The 22311-nt window shown below is 41.7% G+C and overlaps 1 protein-coding gene across 1 annotated transcript in view; it reads left to right on the top strand.

Annotated features, from left to right (window-relative positions):
- Nucleotides 1-1014: 1014 nt before the first annotated feature.
- XPO4 (exportin 4) overlaps nucleotides 1015-22311 on the top strand; it is a 69640-nt gene continuing 48343 nt past the window's right edge. Inside the window, exons 1-4 of the mRNA XM_056858715.1 lie at nucleotides 1015-1111; nucleotides 17372-17477; nucleotides 18486-18627; nucleotides 19306-19444. Of these exons, the coding sequence (XP_056714693.1) occupies nucleotides 1034-1111; nucleotides 17372-17477; nucleotides 18486-18627; nucleotides 19306-19444 (465 nt within the window). The 5' untranslated portion in view covers nucleotides 1015-1033. The remainder of the gene's footprint in view (nucleotides 1112-17371; nucleotides 17478-18485; nucleotides 18628-19305; nucleotides 19445-22311) is intronic.

Raw genomic sequence — 22311 nt, 5'->3', positions numbered from 1 at the left:
TATGCCACCACGGCTGCACGTGCGATTTATGCAGCTAAATGGAAGACTGTAGAGATACTGGACAAGAAAGACTGGATAAATAAGATGCTGGAACTGACTGAGATGGCAAAACTTACAACTTTGATAAATCAAAATGATAATGTACAATTTTGGGGGGAATGGGAGGTGCGGAGAACTTGTGAAAATCAATTTTTAATGGGACCATTTAAAGGATATTCTTTGATCTAACCCCTTATCTATTGCTTGCTAAATAAAACAAGATTAACATATGTTAAACAATAATGGGATTAGTTTCGCTATCAAAAGATTAAAAGAAAAAAAATTTAGATGGAAGAGGGTGAGGGGGAATTCATATTATGGTTGAATTGTAATATTTTTCTTTTTATTATTATTATCATTATTTTTAGTATTGGATGCTGTTTCATATGTTCTTTTTTATTTTTTTATTGATTTCATATAATAAAACATACAAAAAAAGAAAAAATAACATTATAAAACATAAAAAAACAACATATAAAGCGCACTATTACGACCTTAACTAATACATTTATTTTGCTATCTATTCTTTATTTTTTTTAAAAAAGGTCTATAGTGCCCTATACCCAACCACCCACCTGTGTGCCCTGTGTTGACAGAAAATAAAAAAAACGTGTTATTGTATTCATTGATTAAAAATCACATTAGACTATAATTCGTTAATTATACCATATGTTGATATATTAAATGAAGAAAATAATAAAAATTATTTAAAAAACAAACAAACAGTGATTGGCACTGAGCGGGGGGGGGGAACGGAGGCCGAAGCCAGCGCCTGGAGCGGTGCCTCAGGCGCCCTTTCAGCACTGAAACTCTCCATCCCCCCAACCGCCCTCCCCGCCGGCGAGGCCCGCCTCCCGCACTGGAGGCGCCTCCGGCCCAACTGCCCGCCTCGCTCGCCCTGCACGCCCCCTCCTTCGCCCGCCGCGGCCTGCGATTGGCTGAGCGGCCGCCTCGTCCCAGAGTGCACCGCATGGCGCGTCATTGAAGAGAGGCCATGATGGCGGCGGCCGCGGCGGCGGGGGGAGCCCCCGAGGTGATCGCCCAGCTGGAGAGCGCGGCCAAAGTGCTGATGGTGAGAGCGCCGCGGCGGGGTGGGCGAGAGGGGCGGCCGAGGGTGCGCGTCCGGGGTGGCGCCCCTGCTTAGCCCCCCGGGGGAGAGAGCGAGGGACCCCCGTACAGCAGCCCTGTCGATGTGGGGAACGCTCCCTTCAGGTGCCTCTCGTTCCAGGGCACCCTCTCTGGAAGTCTCCTCGGGTAACCTTGCAGGGACTTCCTAGCTTTTCCCTCCCGTGCGGCGCCCTAGAAACTTTGCAGTTGCCTCACGCATCCGTCCTCTCTGCTCGGGCTGAGGCTTTCCTAGGTAACTCTTGCAGTAGAAAAGGGCAAGAGTCCAGGAGCACCTTAAAGACTAACAAGCATATTTTCTGGTAGGGTATGAGCTCATACCCTACCAGAAAATATGCTTATTAGTCTTTAAGGTGCTCCTGGACTCTTGCCCTTTTCTACTACTGCAGACAGGCTAACACGGCTACCCACGGTGAATTAGGTAACTCTTGGTTTGGAGACGAGTCCCACTGAGCTCGGAGGGGTTTGCTTCCCAGTGAACGTGTGCAACGGATCTCGCTGCCCTCTTCTACCTCCCTTGAGAAACCCCACCTGCAGCAGGCTCCTTGTGGCCCTCCCTGCAGGGCTGAGTCTCCTACTCCTTTCACCTCTCCCCCCAATGCTCTGCTTCACTCCTGCCCCCACGTGCTCCAGCCGGGCTGAATCTCCCCTCTCCCCCGTTTTGCATCTCGTTCGCTCCCTGGTTAGTGACTTTATTGACGCTGGTAGAAAGTGTTTTTTCTGGCTGGTGTTCGTTTCCTCCTGAGGTCTAGCTTCGTCTCAAAAAATCTCCCCTCTTCCTTCATCTTGCCATGTATGCATGCTTCTGTGTGTGCTACACCCATTAAACTGCCTGTTTTGCCAACTTTCTTTTTGTTTACCAATCAGTGACGGTGAGGAAAACCTAAGACCAAGTAGCAATACTTTTTCATGTAACAGGCTTTTCTGTACAAGCGGGAAATTGTGTGTTAAATTGGTAACAAGGTAGCTGTAGTATTATTTATTGGTGATGTCAGAACTTTGTGTGTGGGGAGATCTAAAGTGCAGTTAATTTATTTTGGGTAGAATCTTTAGCCCTTTCTGTGGTATGTGTGAGAGGAAGGCCAAGGTAATTATGACCATGAATTTCTATAACCTTTTAAAATGGGAAGTGATTTATTTAACTTTATATATAAAATTAATCTGTTGTGTTCTTTTCATATGTGCTCAAACTAATTTATGATGCTGTAATATATTAAAGCAGTAAAATCTCATTCCTCAAAATTTATAAGGTAAAAAGAGTTCTGTAAACAAATAAGTATTTAGCCAGAATGTAAGTACAGTGTTTGCTAACTGTCATAAAAACAGCTTGCTTGCTAATCTGTTTTACAAATGGGAAACATACAGGGCTGTGCTGTGTGTGTGTAAAGTGCTGTCAAGTTGCAGCTGACTTATGGCGACCCCTTTTGGGGTTTTCATGGCAAGAGACTAACAGAGGTGGTTTGCCAGTGCCTTCCTCTACACAGCAACCCTGGTATTCCTTGGTGGTCTCCCATCCAAATGCTAACCAGGGTTGACCCTGCTTAGCTTTTGAGATCTGACAAGATCAGGCTAGCCTGGGGCTATCCAGGTCAGGACAGGGCTGTGCTACACCCTTCTAAATCCACTGAAGTTAGTGGACTTAGAATGGTGTAACGGCTTAAGATCTCACTGTAAAGCTGTGTGGTTGACTATTGCTCTGTATGTGCAAGCAGCACTTACAGTTTATATTCCATATCAATAGTTTCCCCCCCCAAAGCAAATCCAGATAACATCTATAGACTAACATAGTTATTCAAGGAGACAGATCATGAGAGGTAGCCATGTTAGTCTGTCAATAGCAGTAGAAAAGAGCAAGAGTCCAGTAGACTAACAAAATTTCTGGCAGGGTAGGAACTTTCATGAGCCCCAGTTCACTTCTTCAGAAACAGCTTGAATGTGAGTCCATCCTTAAGTGGAGGAGTGAATTAGACACACAATGGCAATGTAAATGACATTAGGAGGTGTGATTGGATTAGGTGTCTCATTACCAATGCTAATTTCTCCACGCCTACTACCCCTCTGCATATCACACAGTTTGTTTGGTGCATTTACTTTGCATGAGGCTATTCTATTTTGTTCTCACAAGACCTATATGAGGTAAGACTCCCCCAAAGGACAGTCAGCAGACTTCATGGCTGAGCTGGGAATTGAACCCAGATATTCCCCTCTCTACCATACCACATTGGCAAGTGAGTGATCTGTAGAAATTGTATGCAGGGACTCTGCTTTACTGTGCTTAATATTTCTGCTTCAGTTATTGTTGCTGAAAGTAAGTCTCCTTTGTACTATCACATTTCCTCTTATTTCTGCAGTTGTAAAACTTTGATTTCGTAGTGGAAGTTTGGGATCTGTTAGTAGATTGCAGAGGCCTTTTTGTGAGGGTGGGTCTCCATATTCTTGTTGTGTGGTAAAGGTAGCACAAGAGACCAATGATCTTCACTTTCAGTTCAGGTATATAGATAAAGTTCTGTTGGTGCATAGTTTACACTTTAAGTAGATAGGTTTATGTATATTTGTAAGGAGCCAGTGTGGTGTTGAATACCAGCATTGTGTAGTAGTTAGAGTGTTGGACTAGGAGCTGGGAGACTGGGGTTCGAATCCCCACTCTGCCATCCATGAAAGCTTGCTAGGTGGCTGTTGGGCCAGTCACTGTCTTTCAGCCTAACCTAACTCAGAGGGTGGTTGTTGTAAGGGTAAAATGACAGAGGAAAGAACAATGTCAGAAGCCACTTTGAGTCCCCATTGGGGAGAAAAGCAGGATATAAAGATCTAAGCTAAATAAATAAAAACTTATGCCTGGATTAATAACTCTTATCTGGATCTACAGTGTGGCAGGGAAAAAACTGTTGAGCACAGAGATTGGTATGAGTATGTTAGTCCTCTCTGCATATATGAAGATATATTCTTTATTTCACTGACATGCACACTTCTTTTACTTGTCTGTGCAAGACTTGTGTGTGAACTATAAAACATCTGTAGGATTTTGCTGTTCTAGAAATGGAATAGACCTTAAACACTGGCATATTGTAAAGACTTTCCAAGTACAGCATCCAACTTGACTGTCTATGACAATAAAGGAGTCCTGGCGATGTGTGGCATGAAGTAAGCTACTTCTACACATTACAAGTGTTGCATTATGTTACAATCAGAATATGTTAGGCATCAAATACATAAGGCTGAAATGGGGAACACTCGAAAAAAGAAGCACCTTCTAAGTGTTGACTCCAGCCAGCATGTCTGCAGATAGTAAGAGACCTTATTTAAAATCATGAGAATTGTTACCAAGAAGTAACAGGGTGCCTTATAATAAATAAATAACATAAGTAAAGTTAAATATTTAGGGAATGTATAGTGCCATGCTAAGCAGAGTTATACTCTTGGTGTACCCCAGGGCTGGGACACAAGGATTACAGCTGCCGCCCCTGTGGCATGTAGAGAAGGCAGCAGAACTGCCTCTCCTACCTGGCCCGCTCTTCCTGTAGGAGAGGCAGGTCTGCCCACCCTCTCTGCATGCCACAGGGACTATGGCTGCCCTCCTTGCCCCCCAGCTGTGCCCCTCCCCCAGCTACGGCCAGAAATTGTGTTAGTCTTTAAGGTGCTACTGGACTTTTGCTCTTTTCTACTGCAAGGGACAGACTAACATGGCTACCCATCATGATCTATTTTTATGGTTATGTTTGACTCTGTCATGTTAATATAAAGCTGCAGTATAATTCTGCGAGGGATGTAGACTAGAACTTTAACAATTGCTTTTAGAGTTCTGTAGATTCCTGAAATATGTTTCAAGCTTTAAGAAAAAGGTTTACTCACTAGGGTACTTTTCACAGATATGTAGAACCTCAGAGATTTGAATATATAAATATTGCCTTAGACAAAACCAGTCTATTGGTTCATCTTGCTGTGTACTGTCCAGTGCAGTTGGAAGCAGCTCACCAAAGTCTTGCACAATGTATTTTCCTGGTCTGCCACCTAGGATACTTTAGCCAGAGATGAAGCAGACTGAACCTGAGATTTTTGATGTGTGTTACATGTGAGCAGTGAACCCTTCACAAAGTTAATGCTCTTGATTAGTGGTTGCTGCTGGACTCAGACTAGAGACCACCGTGGTGCAGAGGAGTACAGGCATACCTCATTTTATTGCACTTTACTTTATTACACCTTGCAGATATTGTGTTTTTGAGTAAGTCTATTGGTGCTATTTTTCCAACAGCACGTGCTCTCTTCATGTCTCTGTGTCACATTTTAGTAATTCTCACAGTATTTCAAACTTTTTCATTATTATTACAGTACATTGTTTTATTTAGACATAATGCTGTGGCACAGTACAGTATAGTGTAAAGGTAACTTTTAGATGCACCGGGAAACCAAAAAATTCATGTGACTTGCTTTATTGTGATATTTGCTTTATTGTGGTGATCTGGAACCGTACCTGCGATATCTCCGAGGTATGCTTGTACAGGGCTTGCCGTATGCCACTAAGGTTGCTATTTAGATATTTTGTTTGAAATACTCAATGGACCATATTGCTATAGACTGCAAAAACTTCATAAGTTTCTCCTGCTACTTTTTCATGAAGAAGTGAATGAATGCTGTTCATTATTTGAGAATGGGATATTTTGGGGAAAAATATGTGGACCTTGCTCAGGATGAATGAGTATAAGGGGAATTTTTCCCCTTTGCCAATGTTGTTAAGAATGGAAATTGAGACTCTACAAACTGAATCCTTCTACACAGCATCTTAATGTTGCAGACCCTTTCCTTGTATGTATGTGGATAAATGGCTTACCAGTAAGAACAAGCTGGTCCTGCTATGTTTTTGCACACTGTCCCAACAACTTACAAATACAGAACTCTTAATGGAGCAGGCCAGATAAAAACCTTGCTCATGGGAAAGTGCCATGATTGAAGCAAGGACTCATCTTGAGTGTGGTGTGTGTATGTGGGCATTAACTTCCGTAATAGTCATTCTAGATAGGGAAGGCTTAAATTGTTGTTGGACTGCATCATGTCAAGAATGCTTCAGAGAAAGAACTCTTTCATACTGTTGAAACACCTTTATCATTTGGGCTATTGTTTAATTTGTAACGGCGTCACTAGATATGGTAAAACAAGTCTTATGTGCAGACCAGAATTTGAGCCCACGAGGTTCTTGTTGGTAGCTCTGGAAGAGTAAAACTCTGAGTTCTTGAGGTTTTCACTAGGTGACAATAAGAAATCTTTGATTGCATGTGTGGGTAGAGTCTTCTTGGTTGCTGCATTTTATACTTGCACATTTAACAAGAGAAAATACGTTTTTAAAGAATGAGAACATTTTAAAGCTATGTGTTCTCTACCTTAAAACAGGAGAAAGGGTTGAGCCATGTTGGCCACTTTCCTAGAGAGCTTCAAACATTCCTAGCAACCAGTTTACTCATAATTTTGCCTATCCATGATATCCCCCGCCCAAATAACTAGAGAACCCGATTTATTAGTTCAGATGGACTGAAATTCTGCATTTTGGTTTTCTGGCAAGATGGCAGAAAAGGCCCGTGAGAATTGAAACATCCAGTTGCAGGGAACAGACACTCAAGGGTAACTGGGATCAAACATCTGTGAATATGAGTGCCATTCCTTTTGATGGATTGAGATGGTGGGAGAGTCATGCCTGCCAAGGTCAGAAAAGTAGGGTGCTTCAAAAATTAGCAACTGTGGAACTCCCAGGATGTGGTGATGGCTGCCAATTTGGAAGGCTTTAAGAGGGAAATTGTGTGTTAAATTGGTAACAAGGTAGCTGTAGTATTATTTATTGGTGATGTCAGAACTTTGTGTGTGGGGAGATCTAAAGTGCAGTTAATTTATTTTGGGTAGAATCTTTAGCCCTTTCTGTGGTATGTGTGAGAGGAAGGCCAAGGTAATTATGACCATGAATTTCTATAACCTTTTAAAATGGGAAGTGATTTATTTAACTTTATATATAAAATTAATCTGTTGTGTTCTTTTCATATGTGCTCAAACTAATTTATGATGCTGTAATATATTAAAGCAGTAAAATCTCATTCCTCAAAATTTATAAGGTAAAAAGAGTTCTGTAAACAAATACTTCATAAGTATTTAGCCAGAATGTAAGTACAGTGTTTGCTAACTGTCATAAAAACAGCTTGCTTGCTAATCTGTTTTACAAATGGGAAACATACAGGGCTGTGCTGTGTGTGTGTAAAGTGCTGTCAAGTTGCAGCTGACTTATGGCGACCCCTTTTGGGGTTTTCATGGCAAGAGACTAACAGAGGTGGTTTGCCAGTGCCTTCCTCTACACAGCAACCCTGGTTTTCCTTGGTGGTCTCCCATCCAAATGCTAACCAGGGTTGACCCTGCTTAGCTTTTGAGATCTGACAAGATCAGGCTAGCCTGGGGCTATCCAGGTCAGGACAGGGCTGTGCTACACCCTTCTAAATCCACTGAAGTTAGTGGACTTAGAATGGTGTAACGGCTTAAGATCTCACTGTAAAGCTGTGTGGTTGACTATTGCTCTGTATGTGCAAGCAGCACTTACAGTTTATATTCCATATCAATAGTTTTCCCCCCCAAAGCAAATCCAGATAACATCTATAGACTAACATAGTTATTCAAGGAGACAGATCATGAGAGGTAGCCATGTTAGTCTGTCAATAGCAGTAGAAAAGAGCAAGAGTCCAGTAGACTAGGGTATGAACTTTCATGAGCCCCAGTTCACTTCTTCAGAAACAGCTTGAATGTGAGTCCATCCTTAAGTGGAGGAGTGAATTAGACACACAATGGCAATGTAAATGACATTAGGAGGTGTGATTGGATTAGGTGTCTCATTACCAATGCTAATTTCTCCACGCCTACTACCCCTCTGCATATCACACAGTTTGTTTGGTGCATTTACTTTGCATGAGGCTATTCTATTGTGTTCTCACAAGACCTATATGAGGTAAGACTCCCTCAAAGGACAGATGGACATGTTAATGGAGGATAGGGCTATCCATGGCTACTAGTCAAAATGTAGTTAAAGTTCTCTGTTTTGTGAAAGAAAGACACTTTAAAACTGTGGCATAAATAGGCTTAGGTGTGCAACCTTGGGATGAAAAGGATAAAAATTCATACTTTGCAGTCAGTTTTTAAAACAGTCTTTAAAACTCTGCATCTCTTCAGAATGCAGAAGTACCTGGGAGTACTTGTCCATAAAGGTGTTTAGGATGAGAAGATGAGGCTGTGGATTACTGGAAGAGCATCTGCTTTGCATTCAGAAGGTCCCAGGTTCAACCCCTGGCATCTCCAGTTAAAAGGACCAGGCAGTAGGTGATGTGAAAGACCTCCACCTGAGACCTTGGAGAGCTGCTACCAGTCTGTGTAGACAATGCTGATTTTCAGACCTTTGGTCCAGCATTCAGTATAAGGCAGCTTCCTGTGTTTATAAGCAATGCCTGTTGGGCTAACAAGATTGGGTTTGCATTCATAGGATTCAAAGGAAATTAACGTGCTCCAATAAACATTGTCTATTGATTTGCATGTGTTTATGTAAAATAGTTACCACGCCTCTCTATAGAGTTATTTAGGAGACAGGTCAGAACATGATAAATAGCAATATTGTACGTATTTAAAACATTTATGTCCCACCTTCCTAGCTCCTAAGTATCAAGGTGGCTAACAAAGCTACACGTCAGAAATAAATAAAACACAATGTAATCGTAAACAAGATCAAAACACCCCAGCCACATTTTCTAAAAAACAATTTTCTCTTGCTACAATATTACAGCACAATAAAATGAGAAGAGCAGCAAAATAGAATTTTAAAAATTGCAGATTAAAAGCAGTTAACACAACTATGGATTCATAATTTAGGTAAGGGTTTTACAAACCTTAAAAGGTCCTGTCATTTAAAAAACAAACGAACGAAGGCTTTTTAAAAGAATGGTAGCATAACATTTGAAATGGCTGATAATACTCCATGAGGGAAGGGGGAACATCTAAAATACCTGGGGGAAATTAGACGTCTTCAGCTGGTGCTGAAAAGATTCTAAATTTGTTGTCTGGCAAATGGCTATAAGGAGAAAATTCCAAAATCAGGCTGTCAGCCAGTGTGGCGTAGTGGTTAAGAGAGGCGGACTTTCATCTGGAGAACGGGGTTTGATTCCCTGCTCCTCCACAAATATATATATATTTAAAGGATTGGAAGTACATGATAGGAGAATGGGATAGTAAATATTGGTTTTGTTCACTAACCAAATGTGAAATTTAAACAAGATGTTTTTTCCTCCCAGCTGCCTAATTATTCCTTCCTCAAATACAACCACTTTTCTTAACTGGTTCTTGTAGGTTATCCGGGCTGTGTAACCGTGGTCTTGGAATTTTCTTTCCTGACGTTTCGCCAGCAACTGTGGCAGGCATCTTCAGAGTAGTAACACTGAAGGACAGTGTCTCTCAGTGTCAAGGGTGTAGGAAGAGTAATATATAGTCAGAAAGGGGTTGGGTTTGAGCTGAGTATTGTCCTGCAGGACAATACTCAGCTCAAACCCAACCCCTCTCTGACTCTTCCTACACACTTGACACTGAGAGACACTGTCCTTCAGTGTTACTACTCTGAAGATGCCTGCCACAGTTGCTGGCGAAACGTCAGGAAAGAAAATTCCAAGACCACGGTTACACAGCCCGGATAACCTACAAGAACCAATGAACTCTGACCGTGAAAGCCTTCGACAATACTTTTCTTAACATTGGCAAAAAGCAAATGGAACTTCCTGTATCCTGTCTCGTTTGCCATTGCTTGAATGATGAATGATCTTTACTAGCTTTTTGGGGAAATGTTACTTGACCATATCAAGCACCTACGCACTTCAACTGGGGAGCCTTTAATTTATCATACAAATAATGAAGACACTCAGAATACGTCTGTGGTGTCCTTCTTAAAATTAATCACACCTATTTCTCTTTTTATTAAGTATATAGTATACAATATTTTATTAGCGAAGGTTGAGTGGCTTAATTTAAATTACCAAGGTGGGGTGGGGAGCAACTAATTTTATCACCAAGTGTTGAAGAGATGGCAAAGGGGATTGGCTACCTTGATTTAAATGAAGTTTTCCATTTGCCCGTTCATATATTATTTACTTTAATAATTAAAATATTGATTTTCATCTGAATAGAGCATTATACTGTCTAGGTGAATGCCTTAAAGCCTTTGGACATGCAGTATGCAATATTTATGTCTGTTTAGAGATAAAGGGGTTGGATACAAAGAACACCAAACTGATCATTGTTTACCTCGCTAAGTCTGTGGGCGCTGCTGGAGTTGGTAGTGAGTGCCACCACAAAATGCCTGCCACGGCAGACCCTAACCCCCCCCCCACATTTTTTACAGTTATTTTAATTAATTTGTGTGTGGGATTGCTCAAGGTTACTAATACTTATCCAATTGAAATGAATTGTGATGGATGTAAAGCGGTATCACCTGGACAATTTGAAACGGTTTTTTAAAAAACACAGGAATTTAAGGGAAAATTGAAACATAAGCAGTTCTTACTTTTCTAGTGAACACAAACTTTTTTACCGCTTTAACAATATAACATGAATTTAATATATAAAGTTGTACTATTTGACATATTTATAAAACGCCTCAGTTTTCTACTGCAAGGAGATTTGCGAATATATCTGTCTGGGGGTAGCCTTGGCACCAACCGGAGCGGCCTGCTGGCAATGGCCTGTGCACAGCAGACCTTGACCCCATCCATGTTGGTCTTCACAGCAGGGCAGTCTGCCCTCCTGGTGATAGGGCCATTGAAGCAGGGCCTGCCAAAAAGGCTTGTGGCATGCCCAGCAGGTTAATTTAAAGAATGAAAAACCTTTAATGGCATAAGTAATATTACAATTGTCAGCAAGTTAATTGTACCAGCACAAGCTGGCCGGGGATGTGGGGGGGGGGCAAAGAACAGGGCAGCCATTTAAAGGAGGTGGATAGCGAAGCTGGAGGCCGGCCTGGCCCAGTCACACCTGATTGGTAATAGCTCCTGCCAATCAACCCAGGAGGATGGGGGAACCCTCAGGGAGGCAGGAAGAGGACGGCATATCCTAGGGCCATATAAGGGCCAGGGACTCGATTCTGGGAGGACAAGTTAGCCCTCCTCCTGGCTAATTGCCTACAGGGGAGGGCAATAGAAAAAGAGGAGGAAGACCTAGGTATTGTTATACCTGCCCCCTCTCTAGCCTGAACCCCTATTGAGGTCTCCAAGAAGGACTTTAGAGGGTATGTCGGCCCCACCTAACCCTGAATGTGTGGCAGACACTCTCAATACCCAGTACTAGAGAGACTGCTCCAAATTGCTGAATCCTTCAGTACCTTAGCACATGTACCTTAGTTTTTGCTATCTGAGCAGTAGAAAAAAATAAGTTGAAATTTAAACAATGTACTAGAGAAAAGTATTATTTCAACAGGAAGAGTCTCAAGCAGTCACAATACGACTAGCAGCACATTTGGATATTTAGTTAAAAGTTTATAACATTGTGGACACTGAACTCTTTTTAATGTATTATAATACATATTGTAGCATTTTAATTCATATTTAAGCAATAAGCATATTCTTTCTATTATGTTGTACAGGTCTACAGCATACATAGGAAGCACAAGAGAATATTTCATAAGTGGGTTTTTTTAAGTGTTCTCCCAAATTTCCCAATTTTCCATTGGGAAACTTAAAAAAAATCCTCAGGAAGAGATGGGCCCCTCAATTTTGCTGTTTCCATCCTGCCCCAGGCCTTCACAACTTGAAGTGGGTGACCTTAGTTACCATCTGTAAGTCTTTGAGGGATCAGGGACTCTTGACAGAGGGATCCAGTCAAAGACAATATTGGAGAACTCATCAACCCTTGTTCAGTAGATTTTATTTGGGGTGTATGTGTGAAATATTCTGAATATGTCCGGAAGATGGGATGGGTTTCCCTGTCCTTGAATGAAATTGGCAGAAGGGCGAATAAGGAAGTGGTATTGATGAGGGGGGGATCCTGTCTTTCATAAGTTGAAGTGTCCTGTCCTTCATGCAATGGAGGTGTGGATCCAACCCAAAGACAGCTATGATGAATTTCTGTTTGTTTCCGTGCATGCAAGAAGTCCAAACAAGATCATTTACTTGAAGACTTAACTCTAGGACCCAAAGGACTGTGAATCGCATTCTGTGAGCACTAATGAGGTTTAGTCTTGCTCTTGAGCAGTGGGCTCCATGCCACATGGCCAATTTCTTGAATCTGACCTGGAGTTTTAAAAAATACTTCGATGTCATTCGATGGTCAGTGCAAATGCAAATAATAATAAAATTAAAATCCAGAATTCAGCTGAGCTAGTTCAAACCCCCCTGTATTAGTCTTATTAACCCTTTGTGTATCTTGTCTAAGTGCCCAAAATGTGTAGAGGCAAGACTGATAGTTGCTGGGCAGAGCAGTTTTTCCTTCCATGACATGAGAAATAACTACTTACGTTTTTCGTTTTTCTAAGAACACAAGAAAAGCCCTGCTGGAGCATACCAGTGGTCCATTTAGTCCAGCATCCTGTCTCACACAGTGGCCAACCAGTTCCTCTGGAGGTCCAACCACAAGGCATTGAGGCTGAGGCCTTGCCCTGATGTTGCCTCCTAGCATTGGTATTCAGAGGCAGAGTGCCTTTGAATGTGGAGGTTCCCTTTGGTCATCAGTTACAATCAGAAATACTCATAATCTTGCTACTAAATGCAAGACCCATTGCAAGGGCTGTTGCTCAGTGGTAGGGCATCAGCTTGGCACGCTGAAGGTCCAAGTCCCAAGCATCTCCAGTTAAAATGATCAGGTGGGAGGTGATGCGAAAAACTTCTATGTGAGACCCTGGAGAGCTGCTGTTGAGTCAGACAGAACTGACCTTGATAGACAGGCCTTGGGAGGTCTCTTTTTGCCAGTGTGGGACTGCACAGAAGCCATGACATAGTGCCGACCTTGAAAGGCCAATGATCTGACTTGGTATAAGGCAGCTTTGTGTTTTCATGTGACCTTTATGATGCTTGATTTAAGAACATTTTGAAACTTATTATATGCCTTTAAAATGTTTATTGTGAAATGTACATTAAATACAAATATGCGAAACCTCATAAAAGTTAATCCCTGTCTGCTAAGCACCTTAGGTTAAAACTTTCCTTTCTGTATGAAAGATCAATTTATTTTGCAAATATAATTTACTCAGTTTGTACTCCTTCTTTTTCTTCTGGTTCCATTTGTTTTCAGTCTTCTTTGGGTCCTCGTTGCTTCTTACTTCATTGTTCTTTGCTTGTAGTTGTCAACACTTCCTTTTGGCCTGCTCCTTTGGAAAATGTCAGGGCAATGCTAGTAGTAAAACTCTCTGGCATTTCTTTTCCTTTTTGGTGGTTTGTATCTTCACTCCCGTAGGTGCCTTTGGGCCCAGTGGATATGTTGTTTATTCATAGGCATTTTAAGTTATTAGGTATTTTAAGTTATTTTATTGGTTTGCCTTTCTAATCTTGGTGCTCTCTTTTGCATTATTGAAAACATGCTAGCCTGTTTTTTTTTGTCTAGACATTGCTGTTTTTTTCAGTTTCTTCTACTAACATAGATGGTAGTCTTAATTGCAAGTTGAAGCTGAGAGACAAGAATTATTTTAATTCGTGATTGGCAATTGCTTATTAGTGCTGCAATCCAAAGGCAAACAATACTTGATTTCGATCTGATCAGCATGATTGTAGACTCCTTTGAACGTTTGTGTTTCTTAAATAGTGGGTGTCCCTAAGAGATGGTCTGAAAATCTTGAAGGCAATGGAACTGAAATGTGCAGGTGCCAGAGTGCAAAGGAGGACTGTAATTGATTAACTCTTTGAAACTTAATTCTGAATGCTTAAGGCTAGAAATGGTCCAGGCTAGCCCAATCTCATCAGATCTCAGAAGCTAAGCGGGGTCAGTCCTGGTAAATACTTGGATGGGAGACCAAGAAGGAATACTAGGGTTGCTATGCGGAGGCAGGTAGTGGCAAACCCACCTCTGAACGTCTCTTGCCTTGAAAACTCTGCAGAGTTGCCATAAGTCAGATGTGACTTGAGTTTGTGTAAGTTGTCTATTTTCTTTTGCTGTGTGCTGACTTATGCATCACACTAGAGGGCAGTATATCACTGCTGATGCCGCCATGCTTCCACGGGCTTGGAAATTAATATCTCTGTCTTCAGCTTCTTAGTATTGCCGTGCCTCTGGGGGAAAAGCTTTAATTCGTTTTTTAGATACCCTGACTTGTCCCAGAAAGTATGCTATCACTAGCTTTGGTTTCTCAGATTTGGTTCTTCAGATTTAGAATGATGAAGAAGAGCTGGTTTTTACGTGCTGACTTTCTCTACCATTTAAGGAAGAATCAAACCGGCTTACAATGTCTTGGGCATTGTAAAATTTATCTGTTGCTGTTTGCTACAGATGAGGACAGGCGTGGCCAAGTGGCATCTCGGGGCCTGAATCCAGCAGTTTTGATTGGGCTCCTTATCAGCCTGAGGCCGTCATATTGTTGTAAGGAAAATAATTTTGTTTAGGCCGAGGGAGAACTACATTTCTAGCTTTGTGTTTTATAACCCGTGCCCTGGCCAGGGTAGATAAATATCAAAGGTTTTTTTTTAAATCCAAAACATCAGATTTTTAACACTTAAATTGGATTTTTAAATTTAAGTCGGATTTTTAAATTTAAATCGGATTTCTTAAATAAAATGCTTTTTGAGGAGAAAGCTATCTAAAGATAGTTTGCTGTTTAAGATACATTATAGTCCAAATGTTATTCATCATGAAATACGAATTAGTTTTTAATTATGTAGCATGAGGCTGTATATTCATGCAATGTTTACATCTTTTGGTAAATGAATTCCATTAATCCATTCACCATGTCATGCTTTTCCAGAGGTTTCTGTAAGATTATTTTGGGCAATTTTTCTATCTAGAAGATATGATCATTTTCCACCTAGACAATATGATCATTTTCCACCTAGACAATCCAGATTATAGGAGAGCATTTACTCTATTGCATTATAATGCACTCCCCTCTGCTATTCTGGAGGGTAGGTACAGAAGGATTCCTCTGGAAGGATCAGGAGATGATTTTTAAGGTGGCAAAATTTGGCTAGCTGGTTTTAAAGATCAGGAAAATCTTGGTCTACACAGGTTCAAGAAGGATCAAAAGCAGCTAATATCGAATATCTTCCTTTTTACTTATTTTCATCTGTTTTAGTATTATTTTACTTTATATTTTAGTGATGAATGTTCATCAGTCATATGGAGGCTGATTGAAGACATGATATTTATATTTACAACCTATGTAGCACTTAATTCTATGTATATAATAGCATTCTGGTCTAGGACCATAATAAATACTTACTGTAAGGAGTCCCAATGAGGCTTTTAATTGCCTCCCCACCACCACAGCAGGCACCTTGTGAGGCAGGTGGGGTTGAGAGAGTTTTGGGAGAACTTTGACTGGCCTAAGGTCACCCAGCAGGTTTCATGTGGAGAAGGTGGGAATCAAACCCAGTTCTCCAGATTACAGTCCGCTGCTCTTAACCATTACGCCGACATTTCTGTTGGAAGCTTTTCTACTAGATTACATTACCATTATTGCAAAACCTGATCAAAACAGGATTGGGGTGTGTGCCAAGATTTAATTACTGAGCCCCAAACTATTTTGTATAATTGGCCTCAAAACAGAAAGTTTGCCTTCCTTGGTGTGTATATATTACATGTATGTTAGATTTGTCCAAGTGTTCACGTAACAAAATACTGTAAGACAGCAAGGCTGTTACACTGGAGTTTGAGCTTCCCTGTTTCAAGATGCCTCCACAGAACTCTCAGGCTGCCTTATCAGTTTCTCAAGATGAAAAATTGGGAGTATGGTGCATATATATTATATGGGGCATCATGAACTCTGAGGCAGAAATTTTCCATCTGATGGCTTGGTGGTGTTGTGGCCGATTAAGACCTGAATGATTGAGTGCTGGTATGGTGTTGTGGCCAACACTGAGCAGTTAATAGGGAAGTCCCTGGCCAAATTCTGCTTTGGCCACATGCTCACTGTGAAATACGGCAACACACACATGAACACATGAAGCTGCCTTATACTGAATCAGACTCTTGGTCCATCAAAGTCAGTATTGTCTACTCAGACCGGCAGCGGCTCTCCAGGGTCTCAGGCAGGGGTCTTTCGCGTCACCTACTTGCCTAGTCCCTTTAAGTGGAAACACTGGGGATTGAACCTGGGACCTTCTGCATGCCAAGCATAGCCTCTACCACTGAGCCACACCCCCTACCCACTGTACTTGGCTTCATCATCCATTCTCCTAATTGGGAATAACTGTTACTGGCTTACTCCATAGGGAATACTGCTGTTAAGTGCTTTGATATATAAACACTAAGTACTATAGTGCCTTGACCTGGATGGCCCAGGCCAGTCTGATCTTGTCAAATCTTGGAAGCTAAGCAGGGTCAGCCCTGGTTAGTATTTGCATGGGAGACCACCAAGGAAGTCCAGGGTTGCTATGCAGAGGCAGTCAATGGCAGATCACCTCTGAACATCTCTTGACTTGAAAACCCCACCAGAGGTTGCCATAAGTCGACTGTGACTTGATAGCACTTTACACACACGTAGAGTACTGTAGCTGTTACCTCGTCACTGCAGTCCATATATCCCTCAAACATTACATCTAAAATTACGCTGCTCAAGATCGATGGATCAAGGAGCTTCTAAGGGATAAAGGAAAGGAACCTCACCACTGTACTTTGGGTTGGGAAAGATTTCCCTTTGCTCAGATTTGCAGAGATGTTGGAGTCTCAAGATGTATGCCCCTTAAGCATCTTCTGTCAGCATGCCTGCTCTCTGCTCTTTGACTGGATTCAGTTGGCTGATGAGGCTCGGGTAGATTGATGGGCCTACCTTGTGGCAGTAAGTGGTCCTAGTAGGTTCCCTTTTAGCTCCTTCCAACTCATACTGATCAAAGAATTTACTGTCATTTTAAACTATTCCAGAGGGTAATAAGTATTGGAATTTAAAAGTTTGTAGTTAAGTGGAGTCAGCTTCCCGTAGGTGAGAATAAGAGCTCATGGTAATTGACATATGGTTTTCAACAGAAATGTCGCTTTTCTGGATTCCATAATTAAAAGAAATATTTATTTCTCCTCTTAGGCACCACCTTCTATGGTCAATAATGAACAACGTCAGCATGCCGAACACATATTCTTATCGTTTAGAAAATCAAAATCGCCGTTTGCTGTCTGCAAGCATATTTTAGGTAAGTCCTAAAGTGTATTTTTAAATACTTGGCCTATTGCTAGGGCAGGTGGCGCATCCTATCAAGGCGTGTGACGTTACTCCAAGGGCTGGATACGTTAAGTCCTGCTGACTGGCAGACCAGTTGGATGGCTTTTCCAGCTTTTGATTCAGAGGTCAAAAAGCTAATGATTCACAAAAGTTAAAAACGTGGGGGTTTAAGAGCTCAACTTCCTAGCACCGGCATGCGGGTCAACTGGCCAGCCCTACTGTCAGTTGACTGCCTGTTCTTTGACCGTGGTTAAGTATTGCCAAATATTCCCTAAAGCCAAGAATGCTACTGCGGAGGTTGCATCTTTCCTTTTGTGTTCTGTTAAACGGTGTCTGCCAGGATAGGAGAGAGGGCAGCCTGGCCCCACCCCAACACAGGTTTAAGTCTAGCAGCAAAGAAAAATGCCCACATGCTCCATCAATAAGCATCTCCAAATGGAAAGAATTGGCCTGCTGCCTTCTTGTCTTTGAAAGGGAAGATGACTGGGGAAGGCACTGGCAAACCATCCCGCAAACAAAGTCTGCCTAGTAAACGTCAGGATGTGACGTCACCCCATGGGTCACGAATGACCCGGTGCTTGCATAGGGGACTACCTTTACCTATGTGTGAATGGTGTCTCCTGCCTTGAACAACTATTTTTCCTACACTTGCTGGCTTCAGGTGACTGCAGCCATCTGAGGTGGAGATGGAAGGCAGCAGTGTTCACCCCCCTTTCCCAGCCTCTGTGAAAGAGATGCTGTGTGATTGGAATGGAAGAACATTATTGATTCCTGCAAGTGGCTCTCCGACTTAGTAGGCTGGGAGTAGCCAAAATGTTTTGACAGTATGGTGGCTATATACCTCTGTGTTTTGGGAGCAATTCTTTGACATGTTTAATTTGTGGCTTGACTTTGTTTCTCTCAGTATGTTTGAGTGGAAAATGCCTTTCAGGTTATTTGTTATGAATGGTGGACTTATAATCTTGGGGTTTTCCGACAGAAACGAGTAAAGTGGACTATGTCCTTTTTCAAGCCGCCACAGCGATTATGGAAGCAGTTGTACGAGAATGGATTCTGTTGGAGAAAAGTAGTATTGAATCACTGCGAACATTCCTTTTAACGTATGTCTTACAACGGCCTAAGTAAGTACACAGTATTTCCAAAGGGCTGCTCCGACAATGTTTTCTACTTCTCTATTCATATGGAAAATATTTCAATAATACAGTTCTGTTTCATAGATGCTAATAAATGTTGATTTTTAAAAATGTGAACATCCTCATAAGACTAGTCAATTATAAAGAAAGCCACAGCCCTCAGTTTTCAAGACCTGAACAAGGCTGTTAAATATAGGATGCTTTGGAGGACATTGATTCATAGGGTTGCCATGAGTCGGAAGTGACTTGATGGCACTTAATACACGTTGGGGGTCATTTTTCATGAAAGATGGATAAAAGCGCTGAATACATATTCTGGTAGCATGCGACAATTGCTACACTAGAATATAAGCGTCGATTTAAGACTGTATTTTATACATGTGTTGGTCTATGACCGTAACAACAATAAACTACAACTGCTACACTAGAAGATCAAGTTCAAAGTACTGGCCAACACACGCAATTCAGCTGAGATGCTGAATTCTTCCAAATGGGAGTTGGCCTTGTCTGCTTCTATGAATCCAACGATGGTAAAACTCAGTATTTTACATACGTGCTTGGAATACTGTAGGTACTTCTGAAAAGCATAAATGAAGAAGAAGATGTAGGGTGTCTGGCTCAATGTTGATACTAAAGATTTAATATTTTGAATTGTTATATTTGCAGCCTCCAGAAATATGTACGGGAACAGATATTATTAGCAGTAGCAGTAATAGTGAAACGAGGATCATTAGACAAATCAATAGACTGCAAGAGCATTTTTCATGAAGTCAGCCAGTTGATAAGCAGCGGTAACCCCACCGTGGTAAGTGGTTGCAATGTTAAATGTATGTATGTATTTATTTTTGCGATTTGTTGCCTGACCTCCCCAGCCAAAGCCAGGCTCAGGGCAGGTAATATAATTTAAAATATATCAATAATAATCAACAATAAGATTAACAATAAATTCTGAATTTAAAACTGTAAAATCCCAATTTAAAAGACCTCAAAAACTCCAGATGGGGCCCAAATTCCAATCAAGTTGCCTGAGATAGGTGGCAGGTTGCCCTCTCAGTAGACATGAAGAGTAGCCTGGAAAGGAGGGGGGTACTTTAATTTAACTGCACAAACTTGTCCACACAAACTTAGATTCATGAAGCTTCAGTTATGATAACAGGAAAATGCTGCTTCTAGAAAACCTCTGCATTCTTAAATTGAAAATGAATGGGCAACTGTTTATATTGCATTTAGCAATCCCAACACAAAGAAAGACAAGGTGAATCTTCACGGCATCAAGTTAAATCTGTATACTGTGTAAAATCTTGGACTCAAGTTTGGCATTTAAATGCAGCGCTAATGATTTTTAAAAAAATAATCTTTGTGCTTCGGTGTATATTATCCCAGTCGAATTAAATGTGATAATGTTGTCTAAATGCTAGGATTGGAGCACTGAACTTGTTTGAAGCACCACAACCGTTTGATATCAAAGTGGATTTTCCATTAGCGGGCAGTGATTCCCTTACACTTGGTTCAGTTTACATCTGTCCCTCACTGTGCCTTGTCTATGATTCAGCTGTTGGAATTGTTTGAGGAAAGACCTTTTCCATTCCCTGGGGAAGTGGAGTGGTTGGGCAGAAGGGGTGTGATCAGCCACAGAACTGAAAACGGCAATACAAAATTTACTCGTGTTACATTCTTCAAATCAGATGAGGAAATATCCTCCACCCTTCTCATGAAGCTCTAAATAGATTTACAGCACCTTATTTCCACTTCTGCATTTAGTTCAATTCCATATGCTGAGCCAGAAGATGAGGTTGAAAAGATTCCGTTGTGGAGACAAATTCTCTATATGTTAAATTGAAAGCATTAGTAGTTATGATTGATGAATTTGAAATGTTTACCTCCCTCTAAAGCTTGCCCAGGGATAAGACTTGTTAGGTTTCCAGATGAAGTCAATGGGAAATACAGGTGCTTGTTAAAATGTGAAGGGCCATAGTAAGAATAATGCATCTCATGAAATGAAACCACAAAGAGTAGAAATATTTTTAAAACTTCCTTGCCTGGAGGGAGCAACATTAAGTGTACTTAAATCCAAATTCCCTGTTTATCAGAAATCTGTTCTAAATGATGAACTGTTTCATACTGAAAGGTTCCATGTGATTATATTTGGCGGGTGTGTGCATTTTCTTAAGTTAAATATATTTTCCAGCTCAAGTCAGTTGAGTTTTTTAAAACCGTAAAGTTGTTCAAGGTCTGAGACAAGGTAGACATTTATACCTTTCCTGCTCCTCCCCTACCACTTTTTGATTGGCTGAGAGAAAAGAGGAGCTTTAAGCTTCCTCCACTGTGAGACTGAGTTTGTGTGCCCCCTTCAAATTAAATTTGCCAAATTCAGTTTGCCTTCCCCAATTTTCCTACGTGATGTATTCTTCAAGAATTCTGGCTGCCCATGTCTGCTGTCTTGTGCCAGAATTCTTTTACCAATTTATGACTGGTATGAGCAGTGCGCTTGACTCCCGTCCTGCCATCTTCATCCAGGGGAGTTTTGTTACTGGTCTCCTGCCCATGCTTGCTGCTGGCTCCACCGATCGCTCCAGCATGGGGCCATCCCTTTTGCAGCCCGCATTAGAGGGCTGCTGTGACCCGGTGTAGCTTCCACCAGTGATCATTCCCCAGGAGAATCCTGTGATAAGTAGGTGCTTTGAAGGGCTCGTCAGGGGTCCACCGCACGGAGAACGAGCAGTACCTGGGCAGAGTCAGATGAGGATGGAGAGGTAGGAGGCTTGAAGGAGCACTAGAGGCAAGGGCTGTGTGAGAAGGAGACAGATGAGCGAGAAGGCAAGGACTGAATCGAGGATCCCTGTGAGCTCTGGGTTGGCTGGAGCCCTTGGTTCCTATAGGTTCCCTGGCACTAGGCCCTCCAGATAAGAGCCCCGGTGCCCACTGATCCTTGTGGCACAACTGAGGTTGTGACTGTACAACTGCAAAATAAAGGGAGTGAAATGGCTATTTGGCTTCCATATGTTTGCGGGGATAGAAACATAAAGGTCAGATGTCACAAAAATTGGTATTTTTCATATCTGGATATCAGGAAGTGTAAAATTATTGGTACTCTAGATTATTCAGGTCCTGAATACTGGTTTAGTATCCAGATTTGGGCTTTTTCAGGATTTCGACATTATTTGGGTCCATTGTTCCCTCCTATGGGAAATCTTTCCAGGGAACTGGAGGGGCTGTTATTTAAACAAATTACGGTACACCAAAATTGCAGCAGAGCTGGTGCTGCAAAGTTTTAGGTGAATTGGACCATGCTTGCTGGACTTCATGCTGAAGTTTAAGATGCACCGTTAACCATCTCCCCTCTGGTGACTTTTATTACACTACAGATCTTGAGGTGTGACTGTGACGGAGCAAAAATGAGACCCTGTGAACTTAGGCAGATCATGAGAAGGAGAGCAGGAAGGGTTGCTTCAGTGCTTGGCTCTCATGGCCCTTTTTTACATGCCCAGGGTAATGCCTATTGCCACTTTGGAGTCAGGAAGCAACTTTCCTTCAGGATGAATTGGCCAGGGATCCTGGAGAGTTTTTTTGCCATCTTCTGGGCATGGAGTAGGGGTTACTGGGGGTGTGGGAGGGAGGTAGTTGTGAATTTCCTTCCTTTTTGCAGGGGATTGGATTAGATAACCCTGGAGG

The sequence above is a fragment of the Euleptes europaea genome, chromosome 12 (assembly GCF_029931775.1).
Source record: "Euleptes europaea isolate rEulEur1 chromosome 12, rEulEur1.hap1, whole genome shotgun sequence".
NCBI lineage: Eukaryota > Metazoa > Chordata > Lepidosauria > Squamata > Sphaerodactylidae > Euleptes > Euleptes europaea.
Note: the sequence above shows the minus strand (reverse complement) of the source record. Positions and strands in the feature narration are given on the sequence as shown.